Here is a 24574-nt window from a genome sequence, read left to right as displayed (position 1 = left end):
TAGTAATTTAACTTATGCAGTGGCTTAGTATATATCTTTCAGTGTTAGAAACTTTTATGAAACAATCACTGGATGATGTCATCAGTGATGTTATAAGTAATTCCACTCACCATGTCATGTGATAATAAGCAGTGCATTGTGGAGGGCATATATAGTTGGCTCAGGTAACTATAACTGTTGAATTTCTATGGCTTTGTGAGTGAAAAATCTGAACCTAACTGTAATGTCCCTGTAACCTTTGTTTTTTTCAGTGAATGTCTAAGGTTTTAAAAATAAATCTATTTCCCAACTATAATGTCCCTGTAACCTTTTGTTTTTTTCAGGGAATGAATATATACACATACACTACATATATATACTATATATACACATTTTTGCATAAACATGTATATATCTCCATATAAATATGAACAAACAGGTAGATAAAGAATTGTGCTCTAGTTTTGTCTAAATATACTGTTCAATGTTTTCTATGCATACCTTTTTGTAAACAGAAAGTCTTCAAATGTGTTGGCTAGCTCTGGCCACATGCTGTCGAACTTTCCAGAAGATGCATGCTGCCTGGCAACTGGGAGTCCAATCGATAAAACTTTGAGAAGTGATGATACTGCTAACTTCCATGTGCTTTCTGAAGGGCAGGCATACTTTAAACTCAGTGGTATCCTTAATGTCTATAAAAAGACAAATGATAAAACAGTAGTTCCTCATATGCTTTGAATTTTAGACCGCAGCAGAGTATAGAGTCATATTCACAAAGGTGTTTCGGCAGTAAACGTATGTTTAGGGCCAAAAATACCTAATTTACAATTGATAGGAGTTCAGGAAATTCAGGAGTGGGAAAAACAATCTCCAGTAGTAGCTCACACACAATAGGTGGAAAGTGGGAGCCACATGGCGAGGTTTGTCTTGTAAGAATGGCCAGAAAGATGCATGTTTTTTCGGCATCTACAAACTCCAATCAAACCCCTTTCCATCTTGGAAATGAAAGTTAATCCTTTTCCAAGATGATGAGTGGAACGGAACACTCCCAGATCCACCTGTACGTCTGCATTTTTTTTCTTGAATGTGTTCCACACATTCAACATGATGTTGGGATTTTGAAAAACAATAAACACACACATCTTTACTTCTCCTGCAAAAATAATGCACTTTTTAGTTCTCCATGGGGATTGATGAAATAGAAACACGTTTTATTTTTTTTCTGAAAGGAATACTCAAGGATGAAAAATTATCTGGCTCTTCGTTTTATTCTGAAAATCTTCAGTGTGCTAGTCTGCATCTTGATATCATCAATGCGGAATTAAAGGTTCTCTCCCCCTTTAAGATATCCACCATGACAGCAACTCTCATGAATTATTTCCAACACCAACACTCATCTTCTTAACATTAACAATTCCTGCTTGGAGTAATCTGTTGGCTATTCCCCATAGCAATGGATTACATTTCATAAGAAAAGCCAGCGTAATATGCCAGTTCATGTTTAGGGAACAGTAATGAAAATCTCACACTTATAGATACAAGGCTTAAGTCTACTCATTTGTTTTCGCCATTGTGACTCAAGAAAATGCATATTTGTGCATGAAACAGCACAGAGAACAGGTAACTGTACTAGTCAAAATATATCAACTCAAGCCACAAGCTCATATATCAAGGCAATAAACTAATATGCATCCTAAATGGACAACTAAGGAATTCATAAAGCGATACTTATATAGAGACAAAACAAATCCAGAAGTCAAACAAGAAAACAAAACCAGATCAACATCCATTCTTTAGTGAGAAAGGGCATGTATATATGAGGATGGATACATTGGCTAGTGCTCTCATTCAGCTGTTCAGGAATCAACAAAACTCTCTCCCTTACTATTAAATAATAATCAACTGTCACTACTCAGTCTTCAAGTATAAAGGCACAGCGTTGACAGGTTCAGGTGGAGAAGACTCCCCTGCTGCTGCGACAGAAGATACTCCTGAAGAAGCAGCATGATTGGAAGACCGAGGGCCATACTCAACAGTGTGGGATACTCAACTTTCCATTCCCAGTCTGGAGCCACAAGGTTGACTTAGCCTAGTTTTTCATGATCTTCTTCAGAACTCTGGGCAAGAGTAGTATGGGCGGAAAGATGTACAGGAGGCCTGAGCTCCAGACGAAAAACGTTTCCGAACAACAGCCGCCTTGGAAACTCCAGAGCGCAGAACTGCTGACTGCGCATTCTCAGCAGTGACGAACAGATCAAACCAAGGCTCTCCCCACTGCTGAAAGAGGCCCTGCAGCACCTTCAGATTGGTTTGCCATTCGTGATCCCCTAGGCATCATAGGCTCAGTTCATCTGCCATGGCATTCAGAGAGCCTGTCAGGTGTTGAACCACCAGGGATATGCCCTGACGTTCCAGCCATTTCCAGAGAGGCAGAGCCTCTTGACAGAGGGTCCAGGAGCCCACCTGGCCCTATTTGTTGCAGTACTATATGGTGAGGGTATTGTCAATGACACCTACACTAGCCTTACCTTAATGGAGGGTGGAAAGGCTTTCAATGCCAGCCAGATAGCACAGAGCTCCAGTAGGGAAGGGAGGGGATCTGCCGCTGACCCAATCGGGGTTTGTTAACCACCAATGCAAAACTTGCGCAGTTCCCTCTGAGATCTGGACCATGTCCGAGAGATTCCCCTGATGCTGCGCCTACTGAAACTTCAGGTCCTACTGCAGAGCCTGCATATGCCACCTGGCATGTGTTACCAGCAAGATGCAGAAAGATATGAGGCCCAGCAGCTTCAGAGTCATTCTCATCGAAATCCACAACAGAGGCTGAAACATCAGTATCACAGCTTGAATATCCTGGACTCGCCACTACGAAGGATAAACCCCAAACTGCAATGTGTCTGGAAAAGCTCAGATGAAAGGGAGTGTTTGAGAGGGACTCAGGTGTGACTTCAGCACGCTTACAGTGAACCCCAGCGAATGTAGGAGGTCCGACGTAGTCTAGAGGTGTGAGACGACAACCTGGGGTGAGTCCGCATTCAACAGTCAGTCATCAAGATAGGGCAAGACTGAAACTCCTGAATTCCTTATCTGCGCAGATGAGCTGCCACCACCCCCATCACCTTGGGGAACACCTGAGGGGCGCTGGTAAGGCCAAAGGGGAGAATGGTTAACTTAAAGTGCTTGTGGCCTACCGTGAACTGCACGTAACGTTTGTGGGCAGGCAGGATGTTCCCTCAAAGCCTCTGGATGCATGGCCCAACACTCGGAAGACGACTTCAGGCCGTGGTTGTGCTTCTCGCACCAAAGGCACACGAGGTGCAGATCTGTCAACATCGCAGGGCTTAAACCCAGCCTTCCTTGATGTCATCTTCACGCACCAGGAGTAGAAAACCCCAAATAATCTTTGACAAAAGTCGAAAAAAGGCCAGTCAAAAAGTGACTGAGGGGCAGCTACCTTTAGATCAGTGCTAGCCAGCATGGAAAGAAAAGTAGTGACGTCAGCAGTTTGGGGTGGCACCTATATAACACCCGCAATGTTATAGTGGGTACTTCTCAGAGAATTCTCCAAATCAAGCGGATGCCTGGGGGAAATTCAAAGGTGAGGAATCTGCAACTAGAAGTCTCTATCAGATATACCTGGCTGATGAGCCTTAACTAAAAAGAAACCAGTCCTGGGTTGCTTGTGTTCTAGTTCAGGGAATTACCTTTCCTAGCAGCTGGGCTGGACTGTTCACACCGGAGCAGGGTCAAAGCTGATTTGCAATTGGGTGGGTCCAAACTGAGGTGGCATGGTGTGCAGAATAACTATGGTCTGGGATGAATGCAGCTGGAGTGATTACCAGTGGCTGAGATGAATCCAGGCATTCCATCCATCACTTTTTCGCATACTAGAGGGTAATCTCTGCTATTGTTTTGAGTTCTTTTCAAAATATATCTTTCTATATGAAGAGCAGGGAAAATCGGAAGTCTGGAAAATTCTTTGGGTTGCACAATTCTTCACGCTGTCAACCCAGTGGATAGCAGACACCACTCTGTCAAGGTAATGTCTTTCAGTAACAATGTAGGGTTTTCAATCTTTGTTCTCTACTCTGAAGAACCATGTGATAATCCTTCCATCCAATTTATTGCAAATTCCTACACACAACATATTGAACATTCATTCATTATTTTCCATATCTATTTTGGCTTCTTCATTCAAGTAACTTGAATACTTTCTTAACCAAGTTGATAAAACCATCTATTTGATCCCAATGCTTCTTCTCAAATGAGGTTACTTGCAAAGTTTTCCCAAGTTACGGGACTGTGCTGTGTAGCTACACAATTGTAATTTCATATATTTTGTGTCGACAATATAAAAATTATTGTATTTCTAACCTCAGGCTGTTACTTTCACCAAGAGACAATGTAAGAAAACTAGGGCTAGATCGAGTAAATTACTCATTGCAAGAGAAAGCACATTTTAATACCCAGTGGCCGAGGAATCACCCTGAGCCAGTATTCTGCACTTTATTCTGTACTTTTCTTTATGTATCAAATAACAGACCATTTCACAGAGGCCAGAGTATTTTCTGTCCAGCCTCCAGTCACAAGTAGAACTACTGGGAGAGACCATTCTACACACACCTCTTACTCGTGCAGGGAATGGGAACACACAGGATACCCCGCATGTGCTAACTTGATTAACCCGAAAACAGCCAAACAAGTGGTAATCTTTACATTCTGGACACTGTTTTTGTACCCAAGAGTTATATGAAATCACAAATCTCTCCTGGGCACCCAAATTTTATACTCTAATTTTAAGTAATCTTCTGAATGCATCCGTTAAACACAGACTGAAAGTGTGTGAGGAAAGTATGCTTAAGTGTATGTACAATTGTCGTCTAATCTCTGTTAGAACTGGGATTTCTGGTTGTTAGGGTGTGCACCCTGTACAAAAAGGAACCACCACTTCTAGTCAGGGTAAACTAGAATCACACTTAAAGATAACCTGTGCTCATCCTCTGGTAGCTTGGCAAAGAGCAGGTAGGCTTATCCCAGGAGACAATGCGTAAAGCCTCCACATAGGTTTAGAAAAATAGACAATATTTGAGTAAAATAAGAACAAAACAACAAAAATCCAATCAGTAAAAGTCAAGATATAATTTTTTTAAGACTAAACCAAAAATAGTGCTTAGAAGTCAATAGCGCTAAAAGGTTACTTGAGGTTGTGCTAGACTAGGGTACGTTCAAAGTTCAGAGAGAGCCCGCTAAGAAAGTAACTTGGATGGAGCAAGTGTCAATATTGAAGAGTGATGCAAAAGTGATGCGTTGATTCCAATCCACGCAGTCATACAGATGCTTCGGTGCTGAGCCTCGCATTCAGGTCCTGTGCTGGTGTCAAACTCTAGTGAGGTGTATGCAATGCATCGTCGTCGAGTCACACAGCAATGTCCAAAAATCAGCTCTGTGTCGTTGTTGAACCTCGCAGTTGGGTCCTGCGTCATAGTGTAATCGCAATGAGTCGGCAGGCACTGCTGCGGTTTCGAGCAGTACAACTATTCGGATATCTCAATTCTTGCAGAAAAACAGCTGCAAAACCCACTTTGAAGGCCCAAGACTAGATTGGCACCTCAGGCAAGTGTAGGACTCTCAGAGGGCAAAGTCCAGCAGCAAGAGCAGAGTTGCAGGCAGTCTTTGATGTCCCCGAGACTGCAGGAGAACAAGGGGCAAGCCAGCAATCCCTTGAAGCCACTCTGAGTCAGATGAGTGTGTCCAGTCCTTCCTCAGCAGGGCAAAGATTAGCAGTCAAGAGGGTGGCTCAATATGGCAGACTGCAGTCCTTGTTGGAAAGCAGTCCAGCAGCGTAGCACTCCTTTTACCACAGCAGTCTTTATTCCTGGCAGAATCCATCACATTTCCACTAGTGTACTGATTTGGTAGGGTCAGAGACCTAGGCCTTAATTACGAGTGTGGTGGTCTTAAGACTGCCACACTCGCGGTGGCGGTCTTACAACTGCGGTCCTGGTGGTAAAGAACGACGCATTATGAGTTTTCCAGTTTGGCCGAAGCCAAACCGTCACAACGCTGCCAGTGCCGACGGTGCTGCCAGACTGCCGCGGCCGGTGGTGAGCACCTCTGGGCCGGCAGCATTCCGATGACCGCAGGCCGTATTGCAAGGCAGCAAACCGCCAGGCTTTTCGCAGCGGTTACTCCACCACGAAAACCCTGTCGGTAATGCAGCTGGTGACAGGAATCCCCATTCCTGTTGCCAGCACATGCACCCCCACATGTCCACACACTTGCAGACACCCGCCCCCAACAGGCCGCATGCATACTTGCAAACACCCCCACTCGCTCGCACACAGACATGCACCCCCACCTCCGCATTCATACACACCCTCCACATACATGAACTCCCCCACCCTCAGGATTCATGCACTCACACCTCCCCTCCACACATGCATACATGCACTCACACCCCTCCATGTATGCATACAGTCCCACACACACATGCATGCACACCTATTCAGACACACACACACAAGCTCGCACACATACACGGACTCACCACACACATGCACCTATCACACCCCTCCCGCCCCCTCTTAGGTCGGTCCACCTACCTGCCTGGGCCACTCAGCAGCCCACGTCGAGGTTGTCATTCGGGAGGGGGTGGATGTTGGCAGTTCCCCCGCCAATGCTGCACTGCCGTGCAAGGACCACGGCGCCATATTACTGCTCGTAATATGGAGGGTGGAGTCCTTGCAGAGTAGCGTGCTGGCGGTGGAACCGCCTCTCACCCGCCGTCTGTCAGGCTGACGATGTCAGATTTCTGCCTGTTTATGGGCATAAATCCATAGGTGACTCGTAAGACCGCCAACACTGGGGGTCATTTGGCACCCGATTCGACGGCGGTCTTCGCAAAAGACGTCTTCGCAAAAGACCGCCGAAGTCAAAATGATCACCCTAGTGCTTACACCCATATGTGCCTTTGAAGTTGGGGGTGACTTCAAAGAAGGGTCTTTGAAGTGTACAGACGTCTTTCTTCCTACCTCTGGCTCCAGACTATCAGTAGGGGGTAATCAGCCTTTTGTGTGGGGACAGGCACTTCCCTACTCAAGTATGTGTCAGTTCCCCTCCACCCTTCCTGCCCAGGAAGAGCCATCAGAATGCAGATGAGTGCTCAGACACACCTAACCGTCCAGTGTTTGTGGCTTTCTAGAAGAAATAGTGTGGCTGTCATTCATCCCAGCCGAGACAGGATGCAGGGCACACAAAGCAGTAAGGGCATAGCAGAGAAATGCCCACTTTCTAAAATAGTAATGTTAAAACCGACTTTATAAGTGAAGAGGATTTATCATCACCATTCCAATAATATGAAACATGATGTAGCTACTCCTTTCTGATCAGGGATCATAGCTTAAAAGTATATAGAGGAATTCTCAATGCTGGCCTATGAGAAGAGTAGGCCTCTCAGTAGTGAAAAACGACTTTGAGACTTTTTCACTACCAGGACATGTAAAATTTAAAAGTACATGTCCTGCCTTTTACTTACATGCATCCTGCCCTATGGGATACTAGGGTCTAACTTAGGGGTGACATATATGTAGTAAAATGGGAGTTTGAGGCTTGCCAAGGGGTATTAAAGGCCAGGTCGAAGTGGCAGTGAAATTACAAACGCAGGCTCTGCAGTCAGTGGCAGGCCTGAGACATGTTTAAAGGGCTACTTAAGTGGGTGACACATTCAGTGCTGCAAGTCCACTAGTAGCATTTAATTTACAGGTGCTGGGTATTTTGTATATCACTTTTCAAGGGACTTAAAAGTAAATTAAATATGCCAATTGTGGATACACCACTGATATGTTTAGGGAAGAAGCACATGCACTTTAGCACTAGTCAGCAGTGATAAAGTGCTCAGAGTCCTAAGGCCAACAAAACGATACAGCAAAAATGTAAGGTAAACAGGCAAAAAGCCTGGGGAAGACCAATCTAAGGCTGACAGGACTAACAATATCATAAGAATGAACAAAATGTGTTTCCTTACCTTAATGATGTTTTGAAGTACTTTTTCGCTAACAACAGCCTTGTGACAAGCAGTCTTTTGATACAAATCCACCACAACCTCCAGTGATCGTTCTGCAAAAGGTACGTAATTTAAGGCAACCCACTCTGCCTAAGAAAAGGAAAGGATGTTTGCAATACCATTAGACAGCATGTCTGAAGGAGCTAGGGATCATTAGTTGCAATTTTATTTACAGTTATCACTGTGCTACATGCATGATCCTCCACAAAGGGATGAGGTGAATGGGTATACAGTTAAGCAAGGTGGACACAAGCATGTTTCCAAGTAAAGTAGGAAATACATATAATCAAGCTGGATGTGGATTTAGAAAATATTAAACTATTTGCAGATCTATAAGGGAAGGGCAAACGTCAATGAAATACAACTCACCGGTGCAAACAGTTGAATCTATTGTGATCCCATGTGTTGCAGGGCACATAAAATGAGAAAAATTGAGGTATACAAACATTACCTTTTAGGAAATTGTTATGCATCTTTCTAAGTAAAAACTGGCAAACATACAAATGTTAGCATGCCTAAGATTACCTAAATTACTGAGGTATTTACACAAAGGAAGCATTTGGTTCTTTCAATTTCCTCCTCTGGTTTTCATTGAAGAGAATACAATATTGTTTACATATATTTATATAAATGTATAAATATAAAAACACTTTTTTCAGACAAAGCAGTTTTAACAAGTATGTCACTAACGCTCTCTCTAATGTATACTACCAGCTAAATACATTACCGACTTACTTGTTTGTCATTACAACATCCTGTGTCACCATTGTTTCTTATGGATACCTTTTTGACCATCTTGAAATAAATCCCAGGAGCACACTGTAAGCATCACAACATTTTTCCGCAGGTGGGTGCTACACATACAGATCCCTCCTTAAGTGCCTCCTTAACAAGAAGTGCACATAATGCCTTGGTTATGACCGGTGAGGTTAATTTCCAGACATATTTTAGCAAACGATGTGTCAAGGAACACTGAGACTGAGATCACTGTCAGAACAGGAATGTCCCCTCCATGGTGTATAGTCATGTTCCATGACCGAAATTCCCATCATCGAGTTTCTGGTATCCTGATTTTTTGGCCCCAACCTCATGCTAATACTGCATGTGTGCGAAGGCCTGTCCCAAGACATGAGTGCAGTCCTGAACCTGTACTGGGCATGATGGAGCACACAAAGCACGTAAGCATGCTCTTTTTAATAACAGCAAGTTACTGCCCTTGTCATAAATATTGGCCTGTAGAGAGGAGTTGCCAGAATAAAGTGTTTCTGTGATCATATACTTCCCAACTCATATATGTCTGTATGAATGTGTGTGTAGTTCAAGTGATACATATACCACAAGTGTCTGAATGAGCCTGAGAAAAGTAGGCCTGTGAGTTCCATTTTGGAAAACCCTGGCCTGTTCATGTGCACAAAAAGAGGTTACTTTCTCAGGCCGTAGAAGTGTTTTATTGAAATTCCTGAGACTAGAAGGAGGAGAACTAGACAAGAAAGTAGGGAAAAAGGAGACCAGCTTTACTTAGTAATTCAATTAGGTCATTTTTCTTCAAAGAGCTGCTGGATAGTCTTCTTCTGAACAACCATCTGGTATAGGGTGACATTGCAGTCTCTATTCTTCAGAATGTGAAGAGTCCTTTAGAAGAAGCTAGCCTCTTGTCTCTCTTCTTGATAACTCTCAACGTGGCTGTTGATAATCAGGTGCAGAATGCTTGCACCTCTTTGTGATTCTGTTGTGAGTGGTCCAACCTGGAAACGGCTCTGCAATGAGGAGCATCACTGTAGAAAAAAGCGGAGTCTGGAAGTCAGCCTGAGGAGGACACGTGAAAGGAGAACCAACTCCAACTGGTTCTAAAAATGCAGATCAAGAACACACATCTCTGGTCTGCTGAACTTGTATAAAAGAGGGACCTGGTGATCTGCTTGTTTCAGAATACTACCGGGCATCTGGAGACGGTGTCTGCATGACAACCTACTTCCCACAGGTGAGGCAACACCACCTGGAGTCTAATCTGAAGGAACAAATGTCTCACTGTCTTGATGCCTAGAAATGAGCTGCCCAAAAGAAGAGGGAAGGAGTGCACCAAAATTACAGGAGAAATTGACTTTCAGTGTGGACAAGAGAGGCTGACCCTGGAGATGACGATCCATCCAGCAGAAACTCACAAGAGCATGATTAGTGTGCTCCCAGTTCGCAGCCTGTCATCCAATCTGAAATGAGGATCTGTGGCACTAACAAAGGGTGACTGTGGGGCATCATCCTGATGAAAGGTGCCTGCTACTGGTCTGTGGCAATGCCTGAACAGACCCCTGCCAATACAGCATGTGCCCAAGTCAACTGTGTCTCCAAAGAACTGACTGTTACCAAGCCTGTGGCTCTGCCAAGTCTGCCTGATCGAACCTCAAGTGGTTAACCCATAGAATGTGCTCACAGTGCTGCTGAACTGTGAACCACCCAGAAGCAGCCCAGCTGTTGCCATGGTGTTGGTGGAGTTTGTAACTGGGAGGACCCCTGCAACTAGATACTTTGTGAGAATTGCTGTACAGGATTGACTACAATAACCCATCTGGCCACAAATTTGATCGGGGTATAATGTGACAAAATAAAAGGAGGTACCTGTTATCAAGATGGGTGGGCAAAGTAGAAGGAGCCCGGAAGTGGAGCATCTGCTGACTAAAGACGACAGCAGCATTGAAAGCTATAAGCACAAGGGAGGGTCTGTCTACAGGTTATTTTACTGCACTGTTAGGGAAGGACTGAACATCACAAGATCACAAGCTCACTGATGGTTAAGAACAGTATTTAAGAGGAAAGAGTATTGGACAAAGTGCACATACATAATATACAGAGAGGTGCTGCAGCAAGGTGTGGGGAAGCAAGTTGGGAGGTCTTTAATCTTTATAATCCCTAATGGCTCCTACTGAGGACACAACAAAAAAGAGGTTCTCCCACAAAGAGAAAGATGGCAAAAGCACTAACGTGAGACTATACTGTCAGCCGTCGCTTCAGATGGAAAAATCATATATGTACTTTCCCCTTTGAGGAATTATGTAGCCCATCATGAGCAGATAGTGATGTATTGAATAATTTTAGATTTGACCGAAGACTAATAAGTGGAAATGTTGAATGCCCACCTCCCACCGGACTATAACACAATCCCATGTTCTTTATGTCACCTTCAACAATGGGTACTTGGTCCACTGGTTCTTTCCCACTTTCTTCAAACCCTGACCCTTTTTTTAAATCTTATCTTATTTCCTTGCTCTTCCTTTTTAGATCTGGCAATAGCCAAGATCTTTTGATTTTATAAAAATTATATTATACATACAAAAAGGGCCTTTTGTTCACCTCTCTTCATCCATTGATCTGCTATTGTGTCATTCACATTTTGCTTCCTCCCAATATATCATAACGCATTGGTCAATTTTTCAGCCTACTCAAGCTTTTGGTTAACTTCATTTTTAGAGACTGAATTTTGTTCTTTCACAAGGAGCACATCTACACACAAGATAGTGTCTTTCAGTGCCAATGGTTTTGTTTGTACTTTATAACAACTTTAGTGTTGTCTTTGCATTTAGATGCGGTCAGAGTGGTAATTCCAGCTTTATCAGATCCCATCTCCTGTTAATGCTGTTTTAAATTCATTTTGGAGTGGCCTGCTGCTATTTCACACAAGCTCACATGAACTCTGAATATACCCTGATGAATGTTTTCTATCAATCTTAACAACTCCGTTTTTCTATCTCTTTTGCCTTCTTTCGTTCCATCTTTCCAACTTTTTTCTTTATTTTTCTCTCCTTCCTGCCTTCTTTCCTTCCTTCATTCTTGATCCTTCCTTCTCGCTTTGTTTCTTGCAATCTTTCTGCCTTGCCTCCCTCCTTTCCTTCCATCCCTCTTTATCTTCTTATTTGCTTGGCTTCTTTCCTGGTTTCTTTCTTTCGTTCCCTATTTCTTCCTTTCTTGCCTTCTTACCTTCCTTTATTTGTTGCTGTCATTCTTTCCTTGCTTCCTTCCGCCACCCTTCCTTCTTTCGTCTCTCTCTATCCTTTCACTTCTTTCTCCCCTTCCTACCTTTCCTTCTTTCTTGCTTCGTTTCTGTCTCGATTTCTTTCTTTCTTGCCTTATTTCTCAAAGGCTGACATCCAATCCCAGGCCAACTGGCATTTTTAGGTCCTTGTTAGCCGTGACCTTTCAGTTTTACTAAATTATGTGTGCAGCACACATACTCATATGGGTTTTCAGCCACATTTTATCCATTAACCTGTGGTTATGTCATTTCAGCCACATTTTATCCATTAACCTGTGGTTATGTCATTCACATTTTTCTTCCATCCACTCTAGCATGCGTCGAAGGGCAATGTGCTAGCCCACTTCAACCACTGGGTGACTTCACTGTGACTTAGGGCATGCTGCCCTTTTACAAGGACCACATATACACAGAAAGTAGAACCCTTCAAGGCAAGGGAGTTCTGTGGTAATATCTGCTTTTTTGAGACCAAAATATGTTTTTGTCTTTAGCCAATGTTTTTTATTTCTATTTTTTATGTTGAGGGCCCGTCAGCTTCTTAAAAGAAGTTTAAGGAAACCATGACAAAACAAAACAAGAATTGCAAAAAGGCTGGTGGTCAACGTCAGACCTATTGGCTTTGCCAATGTTTGTTAATAAGTGCATGTATGTTGAATCTTGGGGGCTTATGGCTTATTTGGAGCCAAAGAATGATGCATTTGTACACCCTCCCCCTAAATGAAGGTTGAAGGGCCTGGAATTTTGAGGCACCAACAGTTTACAACCTGTGCTGGGAACTTGAACTAAATAAAGGAGGGCTACATACAGAGTGCAGTTTGTAATTATTTCCGTTCCTAGTTCAATATACCACTGGAATTTTAGGGCACTGAATTGACAGATTGTTCCATATAATTGTAATATTGCTGAGCTTTTTGAAAATGTCCTATAAAGATGTTATTTTTATTTTGTTTAAAGATGTCCATGTCAAGAAAGGCAGTCAGTTTGAGTATTCATAGACCTGAAAACAGTTGAAATGGGATAAAAAGAAACAAATCATGGCATAACCTAGTTGAAATATATTTCTCGGAGTTCCTCCGCGTGGGAACTATGACCATGTATTAATATAATTACACTAAAGTATGATGAATCAGCTATTATATCCAATTCGTGACCTAACACAATGAGAGAACACATAGGTGGTTGACCAGCTGCTTGTTTCATATTCCCTAATGATCAGGATCATGCTATATAAGAGTTACGATTATGGTCATTCAACTGTTCAGCATCGGAGCTGGAGTTATCAGATATTTGTGCCACTCTGTCGTTGAGTGCATTTTCTATCTTTACAAGCACTGCCAAAATACCTGTGAGACCACAAATAGTGCACACCTTTCCTAAGGCTGAACAGTTTTCGAAGATGCAAGAAAGGAAGTGGTACTGCATCAAAAATATGCATGCTTTGCTTCACTTCTTTTTATTTTGGTAGGCTCTTGTTCATTCAGTTTGTTAGTAATGCTGCACACTTCACTTAACCTACAATCAGAACAGTTCTCATTAACTTCACAGATCAGTTAGGCAGAGTTCAATTGCTTTGGGAGAATGTATAACTTGCGCCAGAGTTGGAACACCTATGACCCACAACTTTTACATGAAAGCACTTACTACTGGTGTTGATCATCAACTACTCTCATCAGTTCATCTGTTTTCTCCCCAACATTAATGGTACTAGAAAAGCCTATTAATGCAGTGATAAATCGAACAAAATATTCTCCTTCTTTTTGACTCCTAGTATAAAAATTGTAGCTTTTAAGCATGAGAATTATGGAAGATTTAAATATGACTAAACTGCACATGCTGTTCTCAAATTTATGATATTCATTTTCTTCATCTGGCCCCTCTACTTTGACAAGGTGCGAAAAATGTCCCTAGGACCCTAGAGAATATAGAAGAACGCCCTTTGTGCATTCTACTGGCATTTGGCTAGCAGCAATTGCCACCATGTAAGTTTGGAATTCGTATTTCCGATGTTTTCAGGGGATAGGAAGTTCTCCTATGTTCTGTAGGGGATCTAGCTGTATGATGCCAAAATAAAGAGAATGCAAGGAAAGAAACATGGAATGAAATGGAATAGTCTAGTAGTATGGCAACTATATATAGTTAAACAGTTCGATGGCTACTTCTGAAGATGAAGCTTATAACAAAGAGAGGAAATTGCAAAGAGGATATTAAACATAGTCAACAAACTAGTAGGACAAAGGTGAGTGTTTAATAAACAAGATAATTCACAATGTAATGTTTTTCTTCAAATGCCTCTATTTGTCAGTGGAATGTGTACATGTGTAAATATGATGCCCCCCTACAGGCCCATGTGGCTCAGGAGGCCCTCCTACGTAGGTGTGGATGAGGAGGTGGGAATAAGCAGTGTCCGTCGCCTGGGATGATCTATTCGCCAATGCAGAAGAGCATCATGCATCAGTCTGCTGGGAGATGCATATGGGCAAGAGAGTGCTGTAGAAGGCAGCGTGGGAATCATGTGTAACAGTAACAGACACTCACTAGCGGCTTTTGTATGCCACTGACACTAAAGACCACTCTGGAACACTCTTTGTTGTGGGGCCAGGCACAGGGCTCAATCTACAGATTCGATCAAGGTATGACTGGGTTTGTGCACCACTGTTCACTCTTTTTTCTTAGGATGGCTGCACACTGTGAACATGGCAACTGGCAAAAACACAAAGGAATTCCGGTAGACAGGGACACTTGCAACCCACCCTCATTAATTTAGGCTTGTAACAATGCCAAATCAGGAAGGTAACTGAAGTCTAAAATCGTGATCAGTACACCAAGGCGAGCAAAGCACCACAGATCACATAATAGTCAACCACCAACAATGGAACAGAAGCTTTCCCTACATTTCAAGAAACAAAAAAATAGATGAAAAAGAGGGATAACATGAAATAAAAGGAAAACATACAATGAGCATATCACAACTTTTTGTACCCGTTCTGTCATTCACACAAATCCCATACTGAATTTTCTCCCTTTCCTTTTTTGGAGCTTTGCATAAAAAATCAATAGAAATCATGGCTGGAACAATGAGTACCACCACACATTAAAGAGGACAGGTAACTATGTTTAGAGTTGCAGTATTGCTATGGTGGCTTTTCTCATGCTTAGTAATGCTACCCCGAGCATTTGCCGGTGATTAGACTATTTGCCAACCTTCTTTCAGTCATGTTTTATGTGACTGATGCAGCGCCCCAAGTGGACAAGGGAGTGCCTGGACGTGGGTGCCTTGCTTTACTGTGCCATAGGATCCAAGTATACTTCACTGAATAGGCCTAATAAATCCAAAATCACTCTGGAGTTGCTTTTTTTCCCCTCTGGAGAATGCCTTACCTGGCAGTTCAGGTTTGACGGTTTCCTCGCAGATCAGGGTCAATACTAAATTGTATAAGGTGGGCCTTTGTCTAAAGTGGCACACTAGGCGAAAAACTGAAGATTGGAATGCTACCCCGAGTGACATTCAGAGGTTAGACTATTTGCAAGTATTTCTCCTATCCCCTTTTATGTGATTGACACTAGTTCTGGGCAGCCGTCTGGTGGTGAAAAAGGACATACAGGCATAAGACTCCTCAAGTGATTGAACGTGATGTTGGATGCGTTGGAGCAGCACACCATTTCTACAGCCCTACTTTCACTGGGCAAAGAGTTACAGAAATTGGCTTTCACATCCATTATTTTCTATTCCTCTCTCAGGGGAAATGAACTGAGGACTCCTGAGGACTCCTGAGGGCCCTGAGGGGCAGAGGGCAGTTTCGGTGCACGTTGAGGACAAGTGTAAGATGCATCTCCCCAGCAAAGTATTTGAGCGCTTCACAGGAATCTTTTGGTCCAATCAGCTGCCCCTGTGCACACCACCTTTACACTGAGAGGGTGACGGCATCCGGGCATAAGCTGCCCCTGTTGACTGCCTTCTTATGGAGAAGAAATACAGCTAAATTGAGGAGAGTTCTGAGAAGATGCAGTCCAATGAGAAGCTGGACAATAAGAGGAAATTTAGCTCTTAGAGATGGATAGTAGGGCTAAAAGACACCCTCAACACAGAAGCTCCAAAGAGCAGCACCAGAGAGAGAGAATGGGGGAGAACAAATATTCAATCCTGATCTCATATATATATATATATATATATATATATATATATATATATATATATATATATATATGGATACAGATATATTTATAATAATGCCATTTCGCACAACAGGATTGCACAATATGAGCAAGCACACATACATAAGAAGTTCGATAGAAAGATCAAAGATAAACTGGAGATCGAGTGTTTTAGACCCTTGGTAGCGGGTAAGGTAGCCAAAAATCCTGATAAAATTTTTAAAATTTCCACTTTTATGAGTGATAAGTTGCAGGGTTCTCTCAGCACAGTGTTCAGGCCCCACAAGACGTTTGTAGAGGCTGGTGTCTTTGGAATTGTAACGAACAATCCTATCTTATGGTGAAGTCGGATTTTGAATAGCAATTTTGAAAATGACACATTTCGAAAGTTGGCATTTTCCTGCCTTTAGCCAATTAGTGCTTGCAGCCTTTCTCTGGGTCACATGACTGGGTGGAGTTGACAGTTGGGCTTTGTGTATTCCTCCAAACAGTCACACACAATAGGGAGCTTAGGTGTGCCTCGATGGGCCATCACTGGCAGGAGGGGAGGGAGGAGCTGGAAACAGCACAATTTGCACTTGAATAACCTGTGTCCTGCCTCCACACAAAGTGCTGCCTAACCCCTGGAGCACGAGCAAGGAAGGTAGGGCACCTGTGCACGTCAAAGGCATGCCTTCTTCCCCCTTCAAAGGTGGAAAGTGGTTATAAATACAGGACCTCAGACACCAACTCTTCAGTACTCTTCTGGACCTGTGGATATTCTTCCAGGAAGGACTACCGTGCAGCTGAAAGGACTGTCATTCTGCTGGACTGCTGTTCTGAAGGAACTGCTGTGCTGACCTGCTGCCTGCAGTCCTCTTGCTGGGGGGGAGGGGTGTAAGCAATGAGCTTGCATTTATTGAAGCAAAGACCCCAGAATAGCTTAAGGGTTAGTTGGCTGGCTTACTTGACCTCAGGGACAGAAGGCTCCAACAACCTAAACCCCAGCACCTGGACTCTGCCATTTGTGAATCTATCCTTCCAACTGGTGCCACCCCAGTCATGGACACTTATAAGTTCGCTTAAGGTGCTTTACCAGCCTCTGTGGATCCAGTGGAGACTACACATCTCATCTGCTGCGCGGCACAACCCCGAGTAGAACCAACGCACACTGGTGCAGCTTGGATCTCCACCATCACAAAAATCCACATAACATCACTGCCCACCAATGCATGATGCATCCTCGGTGCCGGACCCCACATCCCTCGCTGACAACAGCTTGACAACAACACTGGACTGGAATTAGCTGAGGCTATTTGGCATTCTTGCTTAGACATAGAGACATCAGTCAGAGATGGATAAATAGGACCCGGTTGCTGACTGAAATGCCAAAACTCTACAGGATTACCAAGGAGCAATTGGAAAGAATGCATTTGATGGATAATTAATCAGGCACATGGTGGGCAGCTTCAAAAGACTGATATAATGGTGCTCTCAAAAGGGCTCTCAGTTGACCATCTCAAACCAGTCTGGAGGTATCGGTGTCACCACTGATACCTCCGGAGGTGGAGGGGACAAATGCATGCGGTAGGTCATGGTGGCATTTAACATCCACCACTGAAGGTCCCAGGCTACCACACCAGTGATATGAATCCCATCTGCATGTGCCAGTATATGTGCGGCACCAGGAAGATCAAGACACTAAATAAACAGTCTCACAACTGACAAGGACGGGGCAGTAGCTCTCGCATGAAACATTAGGATCATAGCCCAAATATCCTGGGATCTTTGTAGTGGTGGAATGCTATCACGACAACTGTTTACAGAAAGACCACGATAAAGAGAAGATGGGTGAAAGATGGGACTTGTTCTTGTTAATGGAAAAGTACAGACTGCAAAGCAACAACACCGTTGTCTGAAGATGATCAGAGTCTAGTGACGGGACCCCGGCCTATTCAACAGCCAGTCATTGAGGTACAGGAATATGTGGCTACTCGACCTGTGAAGATGGGTCACTATTACTGACATAACCTACGTAAAAACCTGGAGTGCTTATGTCAGGCCAAAGTGTAACACAGTGAACCAGAAGTTGTCTGACCCTACAACACAGCAGAGATACTTCCTGTGGGCCTGAAGGATCACCAAGTAAACTTACATATCCTGCAGTTCCAGGCACACCATGCAATCCTGAGGGATTCAAGGCCAACAGAACATGAGCGAGTGTCATCATTCTGAACTTCTCCTTCTTGAACACATTCAAGACTGAGGTTCAAAATCAGTCCCTGGTCCAGTCCTTGCTGGGAACCAAGAAGTACCTAGAATAAAAACCCGAACCCTCTCTACTTTGGGTGTGATTCTGATCACTTCCTTGGTACCAAATATCATCACCTCTTAGGACAAAATCGTGGCATGAATCAGTAAGTCTGAGCAAAAACTGGAGGAAAGTGAAGTGGGTGCACAAGAATGGACCTATTAGCCCTCAATCATAGAGGAAATGCTACAATACTACTTACCCCTTCATATATCGTAAGACTGGATGCCAGATAGCCAAGAGGTCATCTCTTGTCTTTGTTAGCACATATAGTAAGACTCTCCATAGCCACTGATACTCATGCTCAAACATCACCAATAGTCAAAATTGGGCTAGAGATTTCTTTCAAATACTTTCAACTGACTAGCCTGCCTACCAGTAACAACTGAAAGATCAATTTCCATTTCTGAGGGATATTTATTCCTCTCTGTGGAGAAGTGTGGCAGTGTGGAGAAGTGTGGCACAATGGTTAGAACGGCAGACCCTGAAGCTGAGATCTGGCTCAAGACCAGGGTTCAAGTCCCGCTTCGGCAGGTCTTGGGCTCAATTCCCTTGGACCAGATAATTCTCGCCTCGGTGCCTAATCTAATTAATGGGTCCCACTCTGCAACTCTGGGCAATAGCTTGCTTAATCTCCACAACGGCCCCAACAGCGCTTGGATGACTGGCTTCACCCTGGGGGTGCCCAGCAGTAGGCACCTCACAGGGAAAAGCCAGGAGGGGTTCCATAGCGGTATGAGTACAGCGCCTTGAGACCCTAACGGGTGAGTAGTGCGCTATACAAGTGCAAATTTACATTTACTGTATGGCATTGGGGTCAGACAGAAGTCAAAGTCATATCTTTAATTTATTTCATTCTTCAAATATACTTTTTGCACCAAACAAGATGAGAGAGAATATGAGAATATACACACACACACATTTCCCAAGCAACCTCTTTTATGTCCCTCCCAAGAACTCTTTCCCATTATGGCACAGAGGTTCATTTGACCTTTCTTACTGGAATACTGACTAGTTTATATAAATTTGAAACCAATAACTTAGCACCAGAATATATTGTGAACATTTTCTCAAAAGGCATAAGGTGTCTTGTGGGCGCTTTCCTGACATCATGTTGCAAAATGGTGAATCTGTTGATACCTAACACTTTCTTTTTACGTGACAAACAAGTTACTTACCCTCGGTAAAAAATTATCTGGTGGAGACTATCTAGCTGCAGATCCCTTACCTTAGAATTCCCTGGCGCCAGCTTTGAATCCGGAATTTTTCTGCTGAGCAATACCCTGCGCACACCGTCACGTGGCGTTGTTCAGATCCACGTGCGTCGTCCAGTTCCGCATGGCGTCATCAGCATCATTGGAGCCATCTGTGACGTCACCACCACGGCGCGAGTACGTCAGTTCTTTTCCACAACTTCCCACGCCAGAAGCACAGAGTCATGGAAGAACCAACTTTCTCTGTTTGTCTGTGTGAAATGACATGCCCTGAAAAAGGGTTAAAATCTGAAAATACATATTATATCTGCAGAGCAGGGAGGCATGGGTGGGTGTAAGGAATCTGCAGCTAGACAGATAATTTGTTACCGAAGGTAAGTAACTAGTAACTTTTTCATCTGATAGAGACTTCTAGCTGCAGATGCCTTACCTTAGAATAGATACCCAAGCCATAACCTCCTGGCGTGGGCTGCGCATATACACTTTATACAAGAAAGTCCTGTAGGACCGAGCGAGCAAAATGCCCATCTCTCCTCACCTATCCAGGCTATCGTGTCTTGCGAACGTGTGCAAGGAAGCCCACGTTGCCGCCTGACAGATGTCTCAGACCGGTACGCCTCGAGCAGCTTTTCCCCTTGTAGAGTGAGCTCTCAAGCCCTCAGGAGGCTGCTTCTTAACCAATGCGTAGCAGATTGTGATACAGAGAACAACCTGGTGTGAAATAGCTAGTTTCTGAACTGCCTGACCCTTCTTTGAACCAACGTACACCACAAAGAGTTGGTCCTCCACCCAGAACTCTTTTGTGCAGTCATGGTAGAACAACAACGCTCTTTTTGGATCCAGATGGTGGAGACGCTCCTCTTCCTTAGAGGGATGCGGTGGAGCAAATAAGGTGGGAAGGATGAGGTTCTGACCCAGATGGAAAGGGGTCACCACCTTGAGGAGGAAAGAGGCATGAGTTCTGATAACTACTTTATCAGGATATACCGTGAGATATGGCGTTTTTGATGATAAAGCCTGCATCTCACTTACCCTCCTGGCAGATGTGATCACCACTAAGAAGGCTGTTTTGATGGTGAGCAGCCCATTACATAAAGGCTCAAAAGGAGCACACATAAGAAAAGTGAGCACCAGATTAAGGTCTCACTGGGGCATAACATATAGGTGGAAACATATGTAAAAGCCCTTTTAAGAATCTCTGTACAATAGGAGACTTAAACAAAGACTGTTGATTAGGCAGTCAAAGAAAAGCCTAGAAGGCAGAAAGATAGCCCTTAAGAGTCGCTAAGGTAGAACCCTGTTGGGCGAGTGTCAGAATGAAAAGAAGGATATTAGAAAGAGAAGAAGAGGATCAATAGACCTCTCTGTGCAATATAATACAAAACGCTTCCAATGACAGGCGTAAACCGTCTTAGGAGAGGGACGCCTGGATGCCAGAATTACATTACAGACTTCGGGAGGGAGGTCATAAACCATCAACTGCCGCCGCTCGATCTCCACGCATGAAGCCGCAGAGTTGACAGGTTCAGGTGGAGAACCTTCCCCTGCTGCTGCAACAGAAGATCCTCCGAAGAGGCAACCTGATTGGAGGATTGATGCTCTTTCTGAGAAGCTCTGTAAACCAGACTCTTTGTGCCCAATCTGGAGCCACTAGGATTACTTGGGCCCAGTCGTTTTTGATTTTCTTGAGAACTCTGGGCAGAAGTGGTATAACCAGAAAGGCATACAGGAGGCCTGAACTCCACGCAACGAAAAGCATTGCCTAGCGACAGCCGCCTCGGAAACTCCAGCGCGCAATACTGCTGACATTGCGCCTTCTCTTCTGAGGCGAACAGATCTAACCAAGGCTCTCCCCCCCTGCTGAAAAAGTCCTTGCGCCACCTCCGAATGGAGATACCATTCGTGATCCGCTAAGCTTCGCCGGCTGAGTTTGTCTGATCTGGCATTCAGAGAATCTGCCAGGTGTTGAACCACCAGGGTTATGCACTGGTGTTCCAGTCATGTCCAGAGACGTAGAGCCTCTTGACAAAGGGTCCACGACCCCACACCACCCTGCTTGTTGCAGTACCACATTGCAGTAGTGTTGTCCGTGAACACCTGCACTAGATTCCCTTTCACAACCGGAAGAAATGCTTTCAATGCTAGCCAGATCACCCAAAGCTCCAATTAGTTGATGTGGAGCCCAGATTCTGCCGGAGACCATAGACCTCTGTCCTTCGCCTCTCCCAGATGGCCGCCCCATCCCAAGAGTGAAGCATCTGTCAGTACTGTAAGATCTGGTTGGGGAAGAGAGAGGAGTCTGCCTTTGATCCAATCGCAGTTCATCAACCACCACTGCAGATCCTTTGGAATTCCCTCTGGGTTCTGAACCATGTCGGTAAGATTTCCCGGATGCTGTGTCCATTGGAACTTCAGGTCCCACTGCAGAGCCACAATGGGGTTTCGGCTCCTGGTTGGATCACCTGTCTTAAGGCGACAAGGGTGGCTTAAAGCCACACATTTTCAACCGGATGAACAAACCAAAATTCTTTACCTCCCTTATGATGGACAAGACCTTTTTGGCAAGCATGTGGATGACAGTCTCCAAATAATCAAAATAGACACTGATACTGCCAGGTCTTTAGGATCGCTGCAGTATAAGCACACACCCTTTCAAGGGGCCAGGGGTAGAGGGCACTCTTCCTTTTGAGGTGGTTACCAATCATTCAGGTACCCAGCTTATTCCTCACAATTCCAATCTTTAAGACCCCAATATCATCAGAGACAGCCTCCAGTGTCGGCGTACAGCAGACCTCCTCCCAGAGGAAAGTCAGGGAGACAATCTAAAGACACCTCCTGCAGACAATGACAACCTCCAAGGGCCGGCTACCTCTCCTTCTTTGAACATCACTCCAACATTGGCATCAGATCACAAACGACAAGTGGGTTCTGGACATAATAACTTATGGTCATCTGCTAGAGTTCACTTGCATGCCCCCCGAGACTCCGCCTTCCCGGGTACGTTAACAGCATTTACATCTTCTCCTTCTGGAAACAGATGTCATGTTGCCCAAAGGAGAGATAGACGCTGTACCTTATTCTCTATTGTACTTCTATTCTCGCTTCTTCCTAATCAGAAAGAAATCTCGTATGTAGAGACCCATCCTGGATCTGAGGGAGCTCAACAAATATCTAAAGAAGCAGTCCTTCCACATGGTAATATTGAAGGATGTTTTACAACTTCTAAACTGAGGAGATTTTATAGCTTCCCTAGACCTGCAGGTTGCCTACTTCCACATACCCATTCACCCGAAGCACAGGAAATTCTTAAGATTTATGGTAGCCGGGCGGCACTTTCAATTCAAAGTGCTACCTTTTGGACTCAAATCCGCTCCCTGGATTTTTACAAAGTGCCTAGCCCCTGATGCAGCATATCTGAGGTGCTACAGACACCAAATATTCTCATATCTGGACGACTGTTTACTGAAGGCTTCCGATATCCAGACTCTATGTTACTCTCTCAAGACCACTTTACGCCTGTTCAAACAATTAGGTCTCACTCTCAATCTAAAGAAGTCCCATCTTCAGCCTACCAGAAGAATAGTGTTCCTGGGTGCTATATTGGACATGACTCAAACAAAGGCTTTCCCGGCGGAGGAAAGACAACTCAAACTCATCACCCCAGCAGGCGCAGTAAAGAAGAGAAAGTCTCTTTCAGTTCCAAAGTTCAAATCATTATTGGGGATGATGTCCTCCTGTATCAATCTAATTCCCCACTGTCACCTTCAGATGCGCCCACTACAAGAAGAGCTCGACAAACAATGGAAACAAAGGCAAGGTTCCTTCGGGGACATCATACAGATAACAGCAAGGATCGTAGATTCCCTCGATTGGTGGACAACACTGGCAAACATCTCTAAAGGCTTAGGATTCTTAGCTCAGGTCCCTCCATTTACGATAACAACGGACACTTCGATGGATGGTTGGGGTGCATGTCTTCAAAACCTTCAAGTGAGTGGCAGGTGGCCCCCTCCTCATGCTACTCTTCACATCAACCTACTCGAGCTCACAGCTGTGTATCTGGCACTGCAGGCTTTCCTGCCAAGAATCAGAGGCTCATCGGTGCTGGTCCGAACGGACAATACGACCACCATGCACTACATCAACAAACAAGGAGGGACTCAATCTCATCTGCTGTCCAAGGAAGCTTAGAGCATTTGGACCTGGTGCATTCAACATTCAGTGCACATAAGAGCAGAACACCTTCCAGGAGTGAGCAACACCACAGCAGACTCGCTAAGCAGGCTCAGCACATCTTCCCACAAGTGGGAGTTGAATGAGGGGACGCTGGATGCAATATTCCTAAGTTGGGGAAAACCAAATCTGGACCTGTTTGCGACGTGCCAGAATGCGAAATGCCCGTTTTATGCAAGCTGGCATCACCAACCAGGGTCTTTGGGAAATGCCCTTTCGATAGCATGGTCAGGGATTTATGCTTATGCTTTTCCTCCGATACCTCTACTTCTGTGGGTCATCAGCAAGGTCAAATCGGAGCCATGTCAGATACTCCTAATTGCTCCAGCCTGGCCACGTCAGCCTTGGTACACAGAGCTTCTGTTGTTGTCCTCGTGTCCTCCCATCAGGTTAACACCGATTCTGGAGCTATTAACCATTAACCAGGGCCAAGTGAGGCATCCGGCTCCCAAGTCTCTCAGATTATGTGCATGGCTCCTGAGTTCAATGAATTTGGCCATTTGAATATTCCTAGTGACTCTAGTGTTCTAGCTAAAGCGCGTGCTGCTAGCATTAGTAAAACATACAAATAAAATAGAAACGATTTTGCTGATGGTGTGTTTCTAATGGCATTCACC

At 44.2% G+C, this 24574-nt stretch overlaps 1 protein-coding gene across 1 annotated transcript in view; it reads right to left on the bottom strand.

Annotated features, from left to right (window-relative positions):
* The window catches only part of MON2 (MON2 homolog, regulator of endosome-to-Golgi trafficking), a 775721-nt gene that overhangs the window by 147587 nt on the left and 603560 nt on the right, over nt 1-24574 (bottom strand). Inside the window, 3 exon segments of the mRNA XM_069229077.1 lie at nt 481-671; nt 8006-8134; nt 8414-8431. Of these exon segments, the coding sequence (XP_069085178.1) occupies nt 481-671; nt 8006-8134; nt 8414-8431 (338 nt within the window).

This window comes from Pleurodeles waltl, chromosome 4_1, assembly GCF_031143425.1.
Source record: "Pleurodeles waltl isolate 20211129_DDA chromosome 4_1, aPleWal1.hap1.20221129, whole genome shotgun sequence".
NCBI classification, from domain to species: Eukaryota; Metazoa; Chordata; class Amphibia; order Caudata; family Salamandridae; genus Pleurodeles; species Pleurodeles waltl.
This window is presented reverse-complemented; position numbering and strand designations above follow the sequence as displayed.